The sequence below is a fragment of the Rhinoderma darwinii genome, chromosome 12 (genome assembly GCF_050947455.1).
Source record: "Rhinoderma darwinii isolate aRhiDar2 chromosome 12, aRhiDar2.hap1, whole genome shotgun sequence".
Lineage (NCBI taxonomy): Eukaryota > Metazoa > Chordata > Amphibia > Anura > Rhinodermatidae > Rhinoderma > Rhinoderma darwinii.
This window is the reverse complement of record NC_134698.1, coordinates 50552273-50571383: the sequence shown is the minus strand read 5'-3', so window position 1 is coordinate 50571383 and position 19111 is coordinate 50552273. Positions and strand designations below refer to the sequence as shown.

Genomic DNA, 19111 nt, shown 5'->3' with positions numbered 1-19111 from the left:
ATGGACACAGTGCTGACGTCATCAGCGATGGTTCATATGAGTGCAGTGGAGGGTTTGGTGGCGTCTCAAACTGGCAGAAAACACTTCCCATATGCAAGTCTGAGAAAGCAGTGGCAATTTTTTATGCTGGACAACGGGGATAGGAACATAGGAACAGAGCCGGGAACAAGAAAGGGAAGACCACTACGTATGCCAACTATAGTTTTGCAGTTTATAATAAAAAAAAATGTTTTTGACTGGAGGGACGCTTTAATGATTTAAGTGATTTTTTTCAAGTTTTTTCATCGTCGCTTTTCAAAAGCCATAACCTTTCTAGTTTGCTGAAGACATAGTAGTTTTTTTTTGCGGGACGAGTTGTATTTCTTAATGGCACCATTTTGGGGTACATATAATTTATTGATTACATTTTTTGTTCTTTTGGGGGGGTAATGGAAATGAAACAGAAATTCTGTCATTCTTCTTTGGGTCTCAAATTTATGCAGTAAAAACAACATAATAACTTTATCCTGCAAGTTGTTACGATTGCGGCGATACCAAATTTATATCGTTTTCTTACATTTTGCTACTTTTGCATAATAAAAACACTTTTGCCATATTCTAAGTGCCATACATCTTTTTTATTGTTCCGCCGACATAGCAGTATGCAGGCTTTTTTTTTTTTTTTATCGACAATTTGTAGTTTTTTACTTGTACTATTTTGGAGTACATTTTACTTTTTGATCGCATCTTTTGGAAGGCAAGATGGACAGAAAACAGCATTGAATAGAATTGTTTTTTTATTTTATTTTTGTACTGTGTTCACCATGCAGGGTTAGGGTATGTTCACACGGCCAAATTTCAGACGTATACGAGGCGTATTATGCCTCGTTTTACGTCTGGAAATACGTCGGCAAACATCTGCCCATTCATTTGAATGGGTTTGCCGACGTACTGTGCAGACGACCTGTTATTTACGCGTCGTCGTTTGACAGCTGTAAAAATACAGCCTCGTCAAAAGAAGTGCAGGACACTTCTTTGGACGTTTTTGGAGCTGTTTTCTCATAGACTCCAATGAAAACAGCTCCAAAAACGGACGTAGAAAACGCCGCGAAAACGCCGCGAAAAATGCGAGTTGGTAAAAAAACGTCTGAAAAGCAGGGTCTGTTTTCCCTTGAAAACAGCTCTGGATTTTCAGACGTTTTTGTTGACTACGTGTGAACACACCCTAAATAACATAATTGTTTTGTAGTTCGGGTTGTTATAGACATGGCGATACCAATTATGTGTAGCTTTTTTTTTGTTTTTGTTTTTCATAACAAGTGGGGAAAAAAAGTAGGTTTTTCATTTTTTTTACGTGGGATTTTTATTTTCTTTATTATTAAGTTTATAAAACTATTTTTTACCTTTTTTTTTTAGTCCCACAATGGTACTTTACTGTGTGATTGATCACTTTTATGATGCACTGCAGTACTTTTGTATTGCAGTGTATTATTCCTGTTAGTGTAAAACTGACAGGTATTCTACTAGGCAATACCTCTGCCATTGCCTACAAGGCATACACTGATGGCAAACTCGGGGGCCTTTGTTAGGCCCCTGGACACTATGGAATTCATTGGCACCCAGCAATCATGTCGTAGGGTGCCGATGGGGTGAAAAAGGGAGCCCCCTCCCTCTGAACAAGTTAGATGACGCGGTCCCTATTGACCACGGCATCTAAGGGGTTAAACGGCCGGGATCAGAGGTAATTTTGATCAAGGTCCTTAGAGCAGGAGCACAGCTGTCTTTAAACAGCCTGACACCCACTCCAGCCGGCATAGGAGAATCGTGCCTGGCTAATCAAACTGTGCCGTGAAAAGGCGACACTGTGGCCTAAGTACCCTTAATGACTGCCATGAAAAGGTGTATGGGTGGTCATTAAGGGGTTAATATCTAGATATACAGGATACTACTTGATTTACCATGTCAAGAAATGTGCACATGTACTGCTTATTTGTTATGGTTATGCATTTATAAGTATTAACAGCATTTCTGTGTAGAACGTTGGTCAAGGTATCAGATGGTCCTAATATCATGATTACTGACAAACCCAACACGGCAAATCGAACATAAACATAACTAAACAGAATCTGTGCCATGTGTTAATGCAGTTATAACAGTTATCTAGAACAAATGCATTTAAGGGACAAAAAAAAGATGAAGTACAAGTACAAATGTGACTGACTTACTAAATGTTCTCTTCCATATTCCTTTTAGAAAAGTGGTGGTGAACAATGCCAGGTAAGACCTGGCGTTGTTCAGTAGTGATGGCTATATGCATACACAATGTTGGGAAATTCAGTTCTCGCCACCCTGCTTTCCACTCTAGCGTACAGTTCAGCCGATAGGTCACATTTTATAAATGATCCCTAATCCAGCTATACAACAAGGGAATACAATTCTTGCTGGTCACCCTGTGAATGGCTTTATTTTCGACACTTTTGGTTATGCTTTATGAACAATTTCCATTCCATTAAATCACAATTCCTCAATCTAACCTATGCTGAGCTTCTGCTGGATCAGTAGATGGGATTGTCAAACATTCATCATGGCCATGGAAAAATCGGACCACATGTCCACCGAGAAGATACCCTGAAAAATAAATGTAAAATTGGGAATAAAAGCAGGACAATTTCATATAATAAAATAATCATATAATATGCAGCAAATTTCAATTATATCATTAATCCACGTATGACTAATGTTATACAACAAACATCAGATATGAAGAACAAGTCCAACTAAAATAATAACAAAATGGTGGCAATGCTGTCCGTTTTAACAATTTACAGCCCACTGATCCATATTTATGAATGCGGCTATTCACACATCCGTTTTTTAATTGCGTGTGTTTCCATTGCAAGAAACTCATAACACGTCCTGGTATAGTCCACTTTTGGGGACCAGAATCGTCCATTGAAATCTATGGGTGTGTTAAAAAAAATGGAGAGCACATAGACAACATCCATGTGCTGTCCATTTTTCACTTATCAGTTGCTAAAAAAAACCACCAGAAAAAAAAGAATAGTGAAGCCAGGAATACTCGCAGAGGAGAAAAACGAACAAGAAAAACGAATGACACACGAAAACCACGTGGACGCAGTAATAAAAAATAAATGTGGGTGGAGAATAACTCCCTTTTTATTAGCCAGAGTGGAGAGCCGTTGCTCGCTGGAGTGTCTGGTTCGTTCCACTGATTTTGGTGGGCACCAGCGCTGCAGAGGAAATGACTGCTAAATGGGGGCCCCGTCCGACAGCAGACCCCACATATTCAGCACATTGCTGAAAACAATTTACGTAGGTGTACTGTGGATTGTCAAAACCAAAGAAATTCTATAAGGAATGAATGAGAATATATAAATATACTTCCTGATACTTAACTTTGGTAATTGTGAAATAATTTATATAAAGGGTCAAACTCAAACTGCAAATCAAAATACAACATATATTTTTCAAAAAGTAAATGACTTAAATGGAAATGTGTTAAAATAGGAGAAAAACATATGCATCCCCTTTTATTTCCATACATTCCTGAAATATATTTGTGCGGGTACTAATGCTTACATTTGTCAAAATATGATGGTAAAGCGATTTAATCACTTGGTCAAGAATGTAACCGTGACATTTACTGAAGACAAATCAGATGAGAGCGGAATAGCAGAGTTTAAAAAAGGTTACATAGATGTGACACTTATCAATGTGCGTCATAGCTGGATCCTTAGGGCATTAAGCTCAACATGATAAGAATAAAATCAGAGGGATTTTGCTGCTTCTGTCAATTTCAATGTTAATGGTAGATTTGGCGTTCCAGACCATTTAACAGAGACAGCGGGTCAGACGAACCCTTTGTGCCTCACAACCAACGAACAGAGGACGCTAATCAAACTGTATCTCTGTGGCTCCAGAACCAAGGCTGTGATATGGACAAAAATAGGAGGTTATTTTATTTTCAGACTTCAATAAACGCTATTTGAGTAACTCCCCAAACTGTATAATTTTTTTTATACAGAATAATTATCTGAAGAAATGCATCATCTATAGCGGTTTCCTATATAGGCATTTGGTCTATAGTATTGTCATCAGAGGCGTAAGGGCGGATTCACACGAACGTGATTTGCGTCCGTGCAGCCCGCGTTGTTTTCACACGCCACGCACAGACCAATAGAAGTCTATGGGGCAGTACAGACAGTCCGTGTTTTTTGCGCAGCGTTTGTCCGCTGCGTAAAAAGCGCGACAAGTTCTATATCTCTACGTTTTTCACGCATCACGCACCCATTGAAGTCAATGGGTGCGTGAAAATCACACATGCCCCACGGAAGCACTTCCGTGGGACGCGCGTTATTCGCACAATAACAGTAAAAGAATGAATGTAAACAGAAAAGCACCACGTGCTTTTCTGTTTACAAACATCCAAACGGAGTGTCATAAAGATGGCGGCTGCGCGAAAAGCATGCAGCCGTGCATGGTACACGGAGCTGTCAAGTGCCTTTTGCGCACGCAAAACGCAGCGTTTTTGCGTGCGCAAAACGTACACGCTCGTCTGAATCTGGCCTAACTGAAACCTTGTGGGCTCCAACTCCAAATCTGTAACAGGGCCCCTCAACTCTCACATGTTTGTAGTATTGGTCTCCTTTTATGGGGCTAAAAAACATCAGACTCCCGGACCAAGGTGCGACCGCAACCACTGTAGCCTAGTGCTGTGCCTCTAGTTTTACTTACATATTTTTATAGAATAATAAATTTAACACATAGAAAGTCCTCACGGAGAAAAAAAAAACAAAAAACTTTACCTACAAAAAGTGAAAATTCTTTCACAAGACAATTAGGCATATACAAGCAAGCTACAGTACAATATAATATTCTGAACATTAGAATTAAGGAACCTAATGCACATACAGCATCAGTGGACTAATGATGTGACTGAGAACCTGTCACCCTGAACAACTATACAATTTGTCCCAGGAACACATGCCATTGTCCAGAGCTAATAATGAGCACCACCATAGAATAAGTCGGGGACTTACCTTCTTCCACACTGCTCCCAGAGCATGTTGGGTGGACATTCCAGAGGGTCTGCATAAAAGAAGCATCCACCTGGATGTTGCCCATTCCATTGGATATGGATAGATGCTGCCAGACAAAGTTGAGATGGTTTGAGACAATGTAATGTTGTAGAGCAAAGATTTCCACCAGTTTTCTGATGGAAAAAAGGCCCAAATTGTAGTGCACACCTGTTTTGTGCAAAATCATTAGACTTTTTTGGATTCCACGTTACTCTCTGCACTTTTAAAGACAGTGGACGGGGCTTTGGCTGAACCACCCACAGCACAACAGGTTTACTATGATTTACACAAGAAAATGGAGTAAATTATAGCTCATAGCAGACAAAGATTTCTGTTTGTTATTAGGAGGCGCATCTTACTTCAGTGGGCTTCTTTTTAATACTGTTTAATACTAGCGTATTAGTCTTAATAAATATGCTTTATTATTGCTGCTGGCAAACATCCAGAATTGTGTCTTGTTTTGGGCTCAGGCTACATGCCATTAAAGTTTTGCTCAAATTCCCATTTAGAACAATTGAAATCATTATGTAATTTAACAATTATTTGCAAGTGACTGAAGGTCACTATGTAACCCCAATCTGAAGTGCTTAAGTGGATATCAACATTTTGGTAAAGATGAGCTATTTTCATGTCTGTATATATACCAGATCAGCAAATCTGCTGCAAAAGGTGTTCTCTAAGGTTAAATGTTAAAAAAAATGGACAGTCCCTCTCTCTGCATGATGATTTAAAGAGGCTCTGTCACCACATTATAAGTGGCCTATATTGTACATGACGTGATCGGCGCTGTAATGTAGATTACAGCAGTGTTTTTATTTAGAAAAACTATCATTTTTGATGGAGTTATGACCTATATTAGCTTTATGCTAATTACTTTCTTAATGGACAACTGGGCGTGTTTTACTTTTTGACCAAGTGGGCGTTGTGGAGAGAAGTATATGACGCTGACCAATCAGTGACCAATCAGCGTCATACACTTCTCTCCATTCATTTACACAGCAGATAGCGTTCTTATTACATCACTATGTGCAGCCACATAAACACACAGTAACGTTACTCAAGTGCCCTGACAATGAATATACATTACCTCCAGCCAGGACGTGATGTCTTTTCACAATCCTGACACTTCTGTAGCGTTTCTGTGAGATTTACAGCAAGGCAAACGTAATCTCGTTTAAATGACAGGTTACATTGTAATCTCGCGAGATTACGTTTGCCTTGCTATAAATCTCACAAAAACGCTACAGGATTCTGAATACACATCACGTCCTGGCTGGAGGTGATGTATATTCACTGTCAGGACACTTGAGTAACTTTAATGTGTGTTTATGTGGCTGCACATAGTGTTCTAGTAAGAACGCTATCTGCTGTGTAAATTAATGGGGAGAAGTGTATGACGCTGATTGGTCACTGATTGGTCAGCATCATACACTTCTCTCCACAACGCCCACTTGGTCAAAAAGTAAAACACGCCCAGTTGTCCATTAAGAAACTCATTAGTATAAAGCTAAAATAGGTCATAACTCCATCAAAAGTGATCGTTTTTCTAAATAAAAAACACTGCTGTAATCTACATTACAGCGCCGATCACATTATGTACAAGATAGGCCACTTATAATGTGGTGACAAAGCCTCTTTAAAATGCAGAATGTGCAATCATGTGGGAACGGCATATCACTACTGGCAAAAGTTTTTTTTTCTAGTATTTTAATAATTCTTTTGTTCCATATTTAAAATCTGGTGCAGCTTCAGATGTATCATTACATGTGACCAATTACTGTAACATAATAGTATAGGACGATGAGAGCCTATATGACAAAGTGACAACATTGTGAAGGAATAACAGATCTAAAAAATTCTAGTGTGTCAGAGCATTCACTTATAACAAGAATTACATTATCCTAGAGGAATGTTCTGCACATTAATATTAGGACTTGACACAACAAAAGTTTCTTTTGTGTACATGCAAACAATATAGTGGAATCTAGACAAATCGGGGACACTTACTAAATATCTTTCAGAGGACACGCTGACTAAAATCAGATCATCCCCAATACGAACTTTCTCTCCTTCTGATCTTTGCTTGGATGCAGGATGTATTGTCCACCAGCAAGCCTCTCCTACAAGTAAAGATAAAATATCCTGTGAATATGTATGTGTCAAGGTCTTGAAAATGACTGACAGGTGAAGCTCTGATAAAACACACCTTCGAGCATTCGCCGGGTGAAATTCTAAATACTGTGAGCATAGCATTAGAAATATAAACTGATCGGCAGAGATGGCTCTTCTCTACAGACACAAAATACTAATAAGGCTTGATCACTGGACAATATTCTATTACTGGAGGTATACAATGTGTGTAGAAGGACATTAGTGACACATTCTCTGAAAATCCTTTATAATTTAAAGGCTATGTTCATATCCACAACCGACTTGAAAAATGATAAATAATGTTTACTAAAAATATCCTACCATTATGTCTCTTTAGTTCCTATCCAGACCTATGAATCTCCATGTTAACAGACTATAAACCCTGTGTAGCCTGACCCTGCAGTCATACTCCCTTCCATATGTCGTTTACTTCTTACTAACCTACCTATTGTAAGTTAGTAAGAATTAGAGGATAAATAGAAGGGAGTATGACTGCAGGATCTGTCATATGAGCAGAACATTGGAGCAATAAAAAAGTTATTGGTTGTGAACTTTTATATACCCTTTAACTCCTTGGCCCCACACATTGTACCTTTTTGGCACTGGAAGCCTGATGTTAAGGACCTGATGCGCCAACACCATCACCTGCGGGAGGACGGCTGTGATTTACAGTCGGCCTTCCGTGGCAATGGCCGAGATAGAAAATAACTCTGATATTAGTCGTTCAACACCTTAGATGTAAACAATAGTGACCGCGGTATCTAATCGGTCAAAACCAAGGGATGGGGCTCCCTTTGTGTCCCCATTGCTGACCCCATGACACGATCTTGGGTTAAATATGGCAGCCAGGGTCCCCAAAAAATCTATATAAAGTTTCCTATTAGGTCGTGCCTCAGGCATGTCCTAATAGGCGCCTGACAGACAAAATAAAGAAAAAATGAATTTTTATTCATAAAAATAGCATTTATTGAATAAAACTGATCAAACACAAAAACTATTAATATTTGGTATCCCCGTAACTACCCACAGAATAAAGTTAGCACATTATTTGTACTGCATGGAAAGGCCCTGTTCAGATCTGCATAGGAGACTTCGTTAGGGGCCTCCGTTGCAGATTCCATAGTCTTTGCCAGACAAAATATTTTGACAGAAACCCAACGGCAGCCATTAAAGTCAATAGGTTCCGTTGGGCGCCGTTGGTTTCCGTCATGCGACAGATCAAGGGGCTTGACGGTATTCTCTTTGTTCTGCTCCTATGACTGAGCAGAACAACGGAACCTGGAACAAAGATGTGAACAGAGCCTACAACGTAAATCAAAACTCACAAAAAAAACAATAGCGGAATTCTTTTTTTTTACCCCCCTAATTTTTTAAAAATAAAAGTTAAACCCGAATATATATGTACCCCAAAATGTTTCTATTAAATAATACAACTCGACCCGCAAAAAAACAAGTCCTCATATATGTATGTAAAATAGATGATGTAAAAAGTTATGGCAGTTGAAACAGAGTGAGGCAAAATGAAACTATTTTCAACAAGTTTCAACTCAAACAGGCTGCATCGTAACTACAATCACAGAGAACTGTATGTAGCATCAGAAAGAAGGGCGGTGCTATAGTTCTGGATTAATTATAAAAAGAAAGTACTGGATGCGCTTATTGGTTTGGTCTGCTGTAAAATGAAACCTAACGCTTTACTGATGTTCGGCAACGGTTGACTAAACATGCAAAACAGTCTAATCTCGGTTTATAATTAACATCTGACTTCAATAATTCTAAAACTTCCATATATGACCTATTTTTTTGGATCAATGTAATAATCAGAAGCAGAATCGGTCCGTGTGTGTTTGTGAAGATATTGAGTCTGTCTGACCACCAAAAGTGCTTGATAGCAGTCAAATATTGTAACATCTTCCTTATAATGGAGAGAATAATGTTAAAGGGCATCAAAATTCCCACCTTGATTCTTGCTAAACCTGATATATTACCTGTTGCAGTATCTCGCAGTCCAACATCAAATGCAAGTTTATCTGTAAGGGATCTGGATGTCGTCAGACACGTCAAGTACTGAAATTGTCATGAAAACTGAATATATTACTAAATTACAAAAATAATTAATATGAAATAACAAGAAACATAAGCTTGAAGGGGTTTTCCGATCCATTGTTTAACTGCAGTAAGTTTAGTCACTTACTAATATGCAGTCTGTAGCTGAACAGTCTCTGTAAGCCAGTCTCACATGTAGTCACATGACCATGCTTCCTGGTGTTATCTCCTGCTTGTGTGACTTTCTGTACTGTACACGTGGTTATTTCTCCTCTCCTCTCTCATACATTACATGCCTCTTATCTCCACTGCTCCCTGTCTATGCGTTTTACATGCTGGGTAGCAATGCAGAGTCTAGCAGCAGAACAGCAGAGCTGTGTCTTAGCAGCAGACATTGAGTAATTACAGCACTACCTTATACTTTGTAATAGAGGGGCATGCGGGCAGCTGTAAATAGAGACAATGTCTGTGAGAGGAAAGAGAAATCATGGGAACTGTAGTACTTTACATGGTAATCCAGCCCAGAGCAAGCCCTAGCAAAATGAAAATAACAGTGCTAGACAAAGTGCAGGGCTAGGGGAATGAATCAGAAATACTCCACTGCCCTGCTTGTTAATAGAAAAAAAATAGCACCAACATTTTACTAGTAACCAGCTATATATGAAATTTAGCTTTTAGTTGCTACATTGTTTGTGCATAACTCTCTGAGTTAACATAATGCAGAAGGTTACCTAGATTTGACATGCAATACTATGTAAAACTGTTTGAATATCATGAATTGGTGCCTCCAATGGTGCCTTAGCCTTTGGGCATATGGACATCATAGAGAGGGATCCCTCACTCGGAAATCCACTCTAAGAGGGAGAGTGAAGAGCAGCTAAGTAAGAGCAGCCCCTGCTCTGGCGGACCTGGCCCATACATGTATCACTTGGTCAGCCATTAATTTAGACATTCCTTTTCCCTGAAGAAGTCATAAGAGATTTTAGAACAGAATATGGCAGTAAGGATACCTAAAATCCTAGAAGTGACTTGCACTTAAACCATGGCGTGCTTTCACCTACAGATTATGAATAACACCACTGTAATGCCAAGCACTGATCCAATATGAGCAGACCACTGGCCACAATATCTTGATACTTACCATACCACTGAATGAATGTCGTAGTAAAATTGCATGGCCATAGAGTAATGTTCTATGTCCACCTCCTTGCGATGCCTGTAGTGTAAAAGAGAAATATAATTACTAAAGTGATACAAGAATAAGTAAATGGAAGGGGGGGGGGGTGCAAGTCCAGGAGATGGCCTCTCTATGGATGATATAAGAGAGAGATGTTTCATATGTATAATAATTGCCAAACCACAATAAGATTTTACATGAAAAGATCTAGATTTGCATTTCTGCTTTTCCCTGAATATTTTACATTATACATATGAATCTAATTACATAATAAATGGTACAAAATAATGTTGAACCAGGGTTAGAAAAAACCAAACATACAACATAAAATATGCTGGCTTTGTTTCACTGGAACAATACAGGAATGCACTCACACACAATAAGACATGCTGCGGACTTGGGACAACCAGGCTACATATCAAGTACAAGCAGGACGATTAAGACGTAACACTACAGAACGAAAAGTGAATTTTTCCATCAGTTTTTTTAACAACTCAGGTCATTTTGTGTTTCTAGTTATAAATGTCTTAATGCGTCATCGTGGTCTTATCAGCTTGATATTTAGCCAGAGAGGATGCATTCTGAGTCAGTCATGGACTCAGCACTGTTCTAGTTTGTCTTACCTTCCTTGTAAACTTCTTAGGAGCATTTAAAGAAAATAAAAATTAATAAAGCAGCAAAGAAAGACAGTAATAGTTACTGTTAGGCTTCTTTAGTTGTGAGCTACTGTCTTCAGTAGCATCAAAACATAAGCTGAACGTTTTTCTTGTATAATGTTAGTAATACTATTGTGATGCTACCACATATTGCTATAGAAATACAGAACAGTACAAGGTACTAGTATTCAGCGTGACATGGCATCATTTGGGCTGGATTTCCCTTTTATATAGCTGCTTTTTGACATATGGTTACTTGTAAGGCTTTATTCACATTAACGTATTTCTCGCTCGTGTACTGTCCGTAACAAGGGACATCACACTGACCCATACAAGTCAATGACTCAATGGGGGTATTCACACGTCCGTGTTTTTTTTCACGGGGCGTGTGTCTGCTGTGAGAAATTTACAGCATGTCCTAATCTGGTCCGTTTTTGCAGACTAAACTGACCTATTGAAGTCAATAGTGCACGAACAAAAATGGACAGCACACAGACGACATCCATGTGCTGTGGGTTTTTTTTTACTGATCAGTTGCTAAGAAATGCAGAAAAAAAAAAATCTGAAACCAGGAATGCTTGCAGAGAAAAATGGACAAGAAAAACAGATGACACAGGAAAACCACATGGACGCAACACGGACATTCATATGCATGAAAAACGATCTGTTTTTTTGCGGCACAAATCGGACACGCTCCTGTGAATAAGGCCTAAAGAAAAGCTTTTCTTATAAATATAACAAGGATTTGCAAAATCTAGAAGTCAACATGTTCTAAAAAGGAATGGCCGTGCCACAACACGCAAACAGATAGCGCAGATCCTCAACAGTAATCATTAAAATATAACAAACCAATGCTGTAAAGCGAAACATGTGCAGAAATAAAGTAGAGTAATACATGTTGTCATTGTCATGTTCAAGACAAACATTAGGGTTGTTTCACACACAGCATTTTTAGAAAAAACACAACTGTAGTTTTTGATGCAGTTTTTCTAATCAAATCTAGAAGTCGATCCCAGCAGGAAAGAGAAGTTAGTCCTTGCTTTATGTGTCCCATTCCTTTTAATCCACTTCTGGCTTTGGCTAAAAAGAAAGAAACTCAATTTAAAACTGCCACAAAAAAAACTGTGTGGGAGACCACATATAAGACAGGATCACACACACAGTTCTGAAGCAGAATTTTGCTCCGTTTTTTTAGCTAAACACAGGAGTGGACACAAATGAATGGAGAAGCAGCAGTCTTTTCTTTATACCTTTCACTTCTTTTGCATCCACTTCCGGCTTTAGCTTAAAAAACTGAACCAAAGACTGCATAGACTGGCTTTTCAGAAAACAGTCTTAATATAAAAATCACTGAAGCAACATGTCCCTAATTTATTAAGAAGCGCAAAGTCCTGCAGCACTCCGATATAGCAAAAAGTGAGGTTTATTCCATTCAACAAACAGATGCAACGTTTCTGTCCAACCTTAGGACCTTTTTCAAGCATGCTTTCTTTGTATATATCTTACAGTCCTTGGATCAGGATTACCTGCTTGGCACCCATATCCATTTTGGAATTTGCCTTTGAGCGCTGCTCTTTTCTATTTGAGATAATAAATATATATATATATATATATATATATATATATATATATATATATATATATAATATCTTTATAGGTATTGGAGCTCAGCTTTCAATAAGGGGAGCGAATGCTTTTTTCACAACTGCGTCAGGACTCCGTTCATGGGTTCCGTCGGAGCTTTCCGTCAGGGGAACCCACAAACAGAATCCAGACTGAAACAAACGGAAACCTTAGGTTTCCGTTTACATCACTTTTGGTTTCAATGGTGACGGATCCAGTGCAAATGGTTTACGTTTGTCACCATTGTGTAAGGGTTCTGTTGTTTTGACGGAATAAGTAGCGCAGTTGACTACGGTACTGGTCTGTCAAAACAAAAGAACCATTACACAATGGTGACAAACGGAAATAATTTTCACCGGATCCGTCACCATTGAAATCAACGGTGATGCAAACGGAAACCTATGGTTTCTGTTTGTTTCAGTTTGGATTCCGTTCATGGGTTCAGCTGACGGAAAGGTCCCACTGAACCCATAAACGGAGCCCTGATGCAGATGTGAACGAAGCCTAAGAAGCTTGTTGAGCGTTTTATTTTTTAGTTCAATGTATAAACAGTATGGAGTGAGATGGAGGTAATCAGAATGTTATCATTTTACTATATGTCTATCCAGGAGATTTGGAGCCTTGTATAAGAAAAACAAAGCTCATTCCACTATAAAGATTTATTAAGAAATTAATCAGCACAGAATTTCAGACCTATTTAAAAGAATAAAACCCGAATTTCGCTCAAAGGTGGACATTCTCTTTAAGCGCCCTACTCAAAACCATATTATAGTCAACTGCACTATGTACAGAGCTTGGTTCTGGTGTTGTATCTATGTAGTGAACTTGGTTCTGGTGCTATATTTGTATACTGAGCTTCATTCCGGTGCTGTATTTATGTACTGAGCTTGGTTCTGGGGCTGTATTTATGTACTGAGCTTGGCTCTCGTACTGTATTTATGTACTGAGCTTGGTTCTTGTGAAGTATTTATGTACTGAACTTTTTCCTGTTGCTGTATTTATGCACCAAGCTTGGTTTTGACTATTTATCTATGTACTGAGCATGGTACTGGGGCTTTATTTATGTACTGAGCTTGGTTCTGGTGCTCTATATATGTACTGAGCTTTGTTCTGGTGCTGTATTTATGTACTGAGCTTTGTTCTGGTGCTGTATTTATGTACTGAGCTTGGTTCTGGTGTTGTATTTATGTACTGAACTTTGTTCTGGTGTTGTATTTATGCACTGAGCTTGGTTTTGCCGTTGTATCTACTGTATGTACTGAGCTTGGTTCTGGTACTATATTTATGTACTGAGCTTTGCTCCGGTGCTGCATTTATATACTGAGCTTGGTTCTGGTGGTGTATTTATGTAGGATATATCATTAAGGACAAAAACTGCAGGTCAGCTAGAATTGTCGCATTTAACTATACTCAAAGAGAACCTGTCAGGTTCTCCTAAACCACCACCATCCCGTAATACATGACCTTTCCAAACATGCCCCTGTATGGTTTTACAGATGCAGCAAAATCTATAACATTAACTTAAAAACGGTGCACGCTATATCATAACTACCTTTTGAGAAGTCGTGGGGCGATGCCGCTGTCCCGAGTCACTCAGTCCAGTCTCCAAACCAGCCTTTCCATGCTTGATTGACACCCCCTGGACATTTTACATCATTACCAGCCTCCTCCTACTGTCACGTATGCGCCGTTTCCTTATATATGCACAGTGCAGCGAAGTATACTCTGCCCGGCATCTGTCCGGGCAGGGCAAGGCCATGGCGCATTTATGAGAGTTGAAGAAGGCTGGTAGTGATGTAGAACAGCCAGGGGAATGTCAATCAAGATTTTAGGAAGGAGGAGGGGGTGGCGACATTTCTATTTTCACCTCAGGCAGCAGAGAAGCTAGAATCGGCCCTGATTTTATATGATTATTACTGAAAAATAATGGAAGTTGATTTCTTATAAGGACGGGTATACATAGGGTATTTGGGTTGAGGATCTGTGACAAGCAATATGCTGCAATATACTTGCTAAGAGTCACGATCTTTAACAGGACAGTCCTGGAAATCGGCCTGCAAAAGGGCCGGGTTTGTGCAAATTTGTATAAGAAAATAATAATTTCTGAGCATTTTGGGGGTGTTACTCTCCTGAACAAATGCTTGATGTTAAGTGTAGCTCCAGTTGTACTCTCCTGCCCAAACTTACAATGAGCGTAGACAAATGCTCCTGAACACTGGGTGGTACTCTTGCTGTGGCAACTATAGGGCCCCATAAAGTATTGTGCAGGGGTCCAATTCTGATTAAATGGACCCATGCACTATATTTTACAGGTATCATAAGAGTGGGAGAGTACAACTAGAGCTATACTTTGAAATGTCTCGCAATGTTGGATCATGATGTTGGTAAGCATGCTGCATTTGTTATCACTTTTGCAAAAATGGCAGCTGCATCAAAATGATCATCAAACAGTGTTTCTTTCTCTCTCTCTAACTTGATTTGATAGTTTACTGTATTTAAATATGTGAACTGGATTGGCTTTAGTTAGAAAGTGATCACTTACTATATGCTACACTAGGATTTTGACTAAATTAGTAAATGAGTTAAAAAAATCATATAAAGTATAGTCAATTTGTGTATTGCAAATACAACTAAAGGGAATGTGTTTTGATTGATCACAGGATAAGATTATTAGAATGCAATCCTGCCAACACCATAGAGATCTCAGATGTGCACACTCAGCAGGATTGTTTCAGGTCTGCAGCCAACACACTTAAATGAGCAAATGTCCATGCTGCACACTGTCCCAAGGGTCTCTTCACTGCCACTGGGTCTGCAACACACCAATTAAAGGCATAGATAAAAAATACTGCATCACCACTTTCATTCTGACAGCTCAGCTCTAGTTCCTGCTGGGGGAAAGTGTTTCACTGATATACAAAACAGCTAACCAAATAAAACATCTATGCCATGTATTATGTAGAAATCGTGGCTCTTGCATGAAGGCTAAAGACCATAAATTGGATGTGTTTCTCAAAAACATAAGTGGAGGCTGTGGTGAGGCCTAATGGAGTAAAAGGCACAGATGCAACATAATTTTCAGTTCAATCTCAAGTTTTTTTTAGTTGTGAGCTAGCAGACAGACATTTATAATTTTTCATAATATTTTATAATTTATGTAAGGATGTCATCACAAATATGTAATAAAGAATATCCTATGTACTTTAACATGACTAGAATTATTTAATCACCTGTTAACCTATTATACCTGACATTTTTGGCTTACTTTGGTTTGCATAGATATTCTTCAGAGTCTTCCATTAACATTTAAGTAGGCAATACCAAAGTTTTCTTTGTAGAGACGAGTGCTGTTTGCTAGCTCATGAGGGGATTTGTAGTTTGAGGCAAAACCTGGCTAGATGTTGAAAAAAGGGCCTGCTGCAGGTCAGCGCACATCAAGTTTATTGGACATCTGTACAAAAGTGATACTATTAATGAATGATGTATTATGGAATGTTGTTGGTGGCTCCAAGCTTGCTTGAGTTCTCTGGGGGCAGCTTAGAGAAAGGACCAATGAGTGTGGGACATGGAGTCTGGGCTACGGGTCGAAAATCTCAGCCAAACAGTCCATCAGCAGGAGTGACGGATTTGAGATCCAGGAAGTGATCTCGCCTACAAGCCAATCTTAAAGGGTAACTAAACATTCAACAAACTTCTGACATGTCATAGTGACATGTCAGAAGTTTTGATTGGTGGGTGTCCGAGCACTGAGACCCCCACCAATCGCTGGAACGTAGCGGCAGAAGCACTCGTGTGAGCGCTGGGTCGCTTAGTTTCTGTTCGGCTTTTTCCTGATTTATTGGAGTACGGGCTCATTGACTTTCTATTGAGCCCCTACACTGCTACATTGATTTCCGGAAAAAGCTGAACAGAAACTTAGCGGCTCATCGCTGACACGTGCGGCTTTTGTCCGAACTGGCCAACCCGGCAATTTAGTGAGAGTGAAGGCAACTAGTTGGGGGAACACTTGTGTGTTTATATTTATTCGTTTACTCTATTTTCTGTGGTTTAGTATATTTTAATATAAGGTGTGATTTATCATTTTTTAAACCTGGCCTTGACTGAGTATTTAGAGAAAAAGGCAAAAAACGCACGGAGCCACATGGTGCAGATCACCAAAAAGAATGGAATAAACAGAGGAAAGTCAATTTAGCTCACCTCTTGGCGTTGTGCACAGGCACAACGCTGTTGTAGACTTAGAATGAAATAGGTATTATTAGACCGCTGCAGCCAGGTCCCATCCAGTAACTGGAGGTGGTTACCGCTGTAAAGTATTTGCAGGAAGGAAAAAATTGGTGGACCTTAAACGGCGCTGCTGGTAATAAAGGTAGAAGCAGTTCCAGTGTTTTGAAATACGAAAATAAATAATGACTGAGTATTGTACAATTCCACTAAGACAGCGGCGGTAATGGCTGGCCAAAAATAAGGGCTGCATCTGTAAAGGCGGGTTGGCCTGACATGCAAAGAACTGTCTTCATATAGTTAAAGGGGTTTGCCTTCTTAAGATAATTGTTTTTTTTGTTAGAAGGTTCCCCCTACAATTAACACATCAGCTGTAATCTGTGAGAAACATTGCAGCAAGTGTTTAATTTCCCTGCAGCACCACCACAGGGGAAATGAAGCATTAAATTCATGGACGTGGTGGGTCCTCCAGAGTGAGAGGAAGAACCCTCTCTATAAACTTGGAATTCCCTAATAGGGTATTTAATAATGGGCGTCCTATATCAGAAAACCCCATTAAGCACAAATACCAATAAACAACTTGTCTTAACTGCTGCACCTCTTTGTGAAATTGGACAAACCCCTATCTCTCCATCTAGATACCCTACCTCTAAAGGTGCTTTTACACGTAGGAACACTCGTTCCCAATCATTAGCCTGTGAAAACAAGGCAGTGTCAAGGCAAGGTCTTATAGCATTCCCTGCAGCAGATGTTCCAATCATGATGCCATTTCCATTTTTCAATCTCCATTCTAAAATTCAACTGCACACTGGATACCAAGACCCACCTTCCAGTTAACGGTTAATAAAATAGATTCTATAAGTAGAATGGAGGTACAAGCGGGTTGAAAACCACATGGAGAACTTGGTTAGCCTTCCAATCCTCTAAGAGGGTCACCCTTTCCCTCAAAACCCATTAGTTACATTTCTACTACTTCAATTTGGTTGACTGGAGACATAAGTCCCATGCACATCACCCCTCTTTATGTATGTAGAGCATGTTGTCTAATTTAGTAACTTACTCATCTTGAAAAACTCATTTAAGTAAGAGACCTCAGCTGGGCTTTCTGCGCATACCGACTATCTGCACCCAACCCCTACATAGATATACTGTATGGTACTTTATACGTTTTCACCACTTTTGTTTTTTCCCTAATAAAAAGAGATTTGGAATATGAATTCACTGCTGCTGACCTACATTATTTTGCAAATCATTGACGCTAGTAAGGGAGAAACTTGGGTTAATAACAATATTAAGTGAACCACTGTTAATACAATTCCCTAATATCTTTGCCTACTTTGTTGTTGCTCATTGACCTTTTTTTAATTTGCTTAAAAGTTAAATTTCCCACAGCAGGTTGCAATTCTTAACCCAGCAACTGGTTGGAAGTAGCTCAGTTTCATTTAAAAAAAAAAAGAAGCTAAAAAGGCAACAGATCTTTTATTCATTGCATTGAGGAAATCTAACCAGTAGGACCCCACATAAATGGCACATGTACTAAAATGGAGGGGCATTTTTATGGTGGAAGTGCAATGTACACTACTACGGCAAGGAATGTTATGAAATGCTAAATACTCATAATACAAAGTATTTATATAATAGTACCATAAAGTTCGCACAATACAGTGATATAAACAATCTAGATAAGGTTTCCGTTTCCATCACTATTGATATCAATGTTGACGGATCCGTTTCCGTTTGTATCTGTTGTGCACCGGACCCATCATTTTGCCAGGAGCTTTAGCGTAGTCGACTACGCTATAGCTTCCGGCAAAACGACGGGTCCGGTGTACAACAGACACAAACGGAAACCATGCGCACCGGATCCGTCACCATTGAAATCAATGGTGATGGAAACGGAAACCTCTGGTTTCCGTCGGTGTCAGTTTGTGTCTGCTCAGGGTCCCGTTCTATCGGAAACCTCAGACGGAATGTCAGAACGGGACCCCGACGCAGATGTGAACAAAGACTAAACAGCATGAGATAAGTTTGCAACCTCCACCAGAGAGGAAGGTTAAAGTGGTTATGCTTGGTGTAAGCATCTAAATATTGGAGGTCCTGGGACAATTGCAGCTCTTGCCTGTGCTATAATCCAGCCCACACAACGAACAAATTAGTTA

The 19111-nt window shown here is 39.3% G+C and overlaps 1 protein-coding gene across 4 annotated transcripts in view; it reads right to left on the bottom strand.

Annotated features, from left to right (window-relative positions):
- Positions 1–19111, bottom strand: part of RYR3 (ryanodine receptor 3) — a 658838-nt gene that overhangs the window by 417218 nt on the left and 222509 nt on the right. For 2 of the 4 annotated variants that reach the window (XM_075844915.1, XM_075844916.1), the window contains exons 4-9: positions 11076–11090; positions 10417–10491; positions 9218–9296; positions 7086–7198; positions 5040–5145; positions 2514–2607 (exon numbers count right to left, since the gene is read on the bottom strand). In XM_075844915.1, the coding sequence (XP_075701030.1) occupies positions 2514–2607; positions 5040–5145; positions 7086–7198; positions 9218–9296; positions 10417–10491; positions 11076–11090 (482 nt within the window). The remainder of the gene's footprint in view (positions 1–2513; positions 2608–5039; positions 5146–7085; positions 7199–9217; positions 9297–10416; positions 10492–11075; positions 11091–19111) is intronic. The other 2 variants (XM_075844917.1, XM_075844918.1) reach the window with 1 other exon arrangement.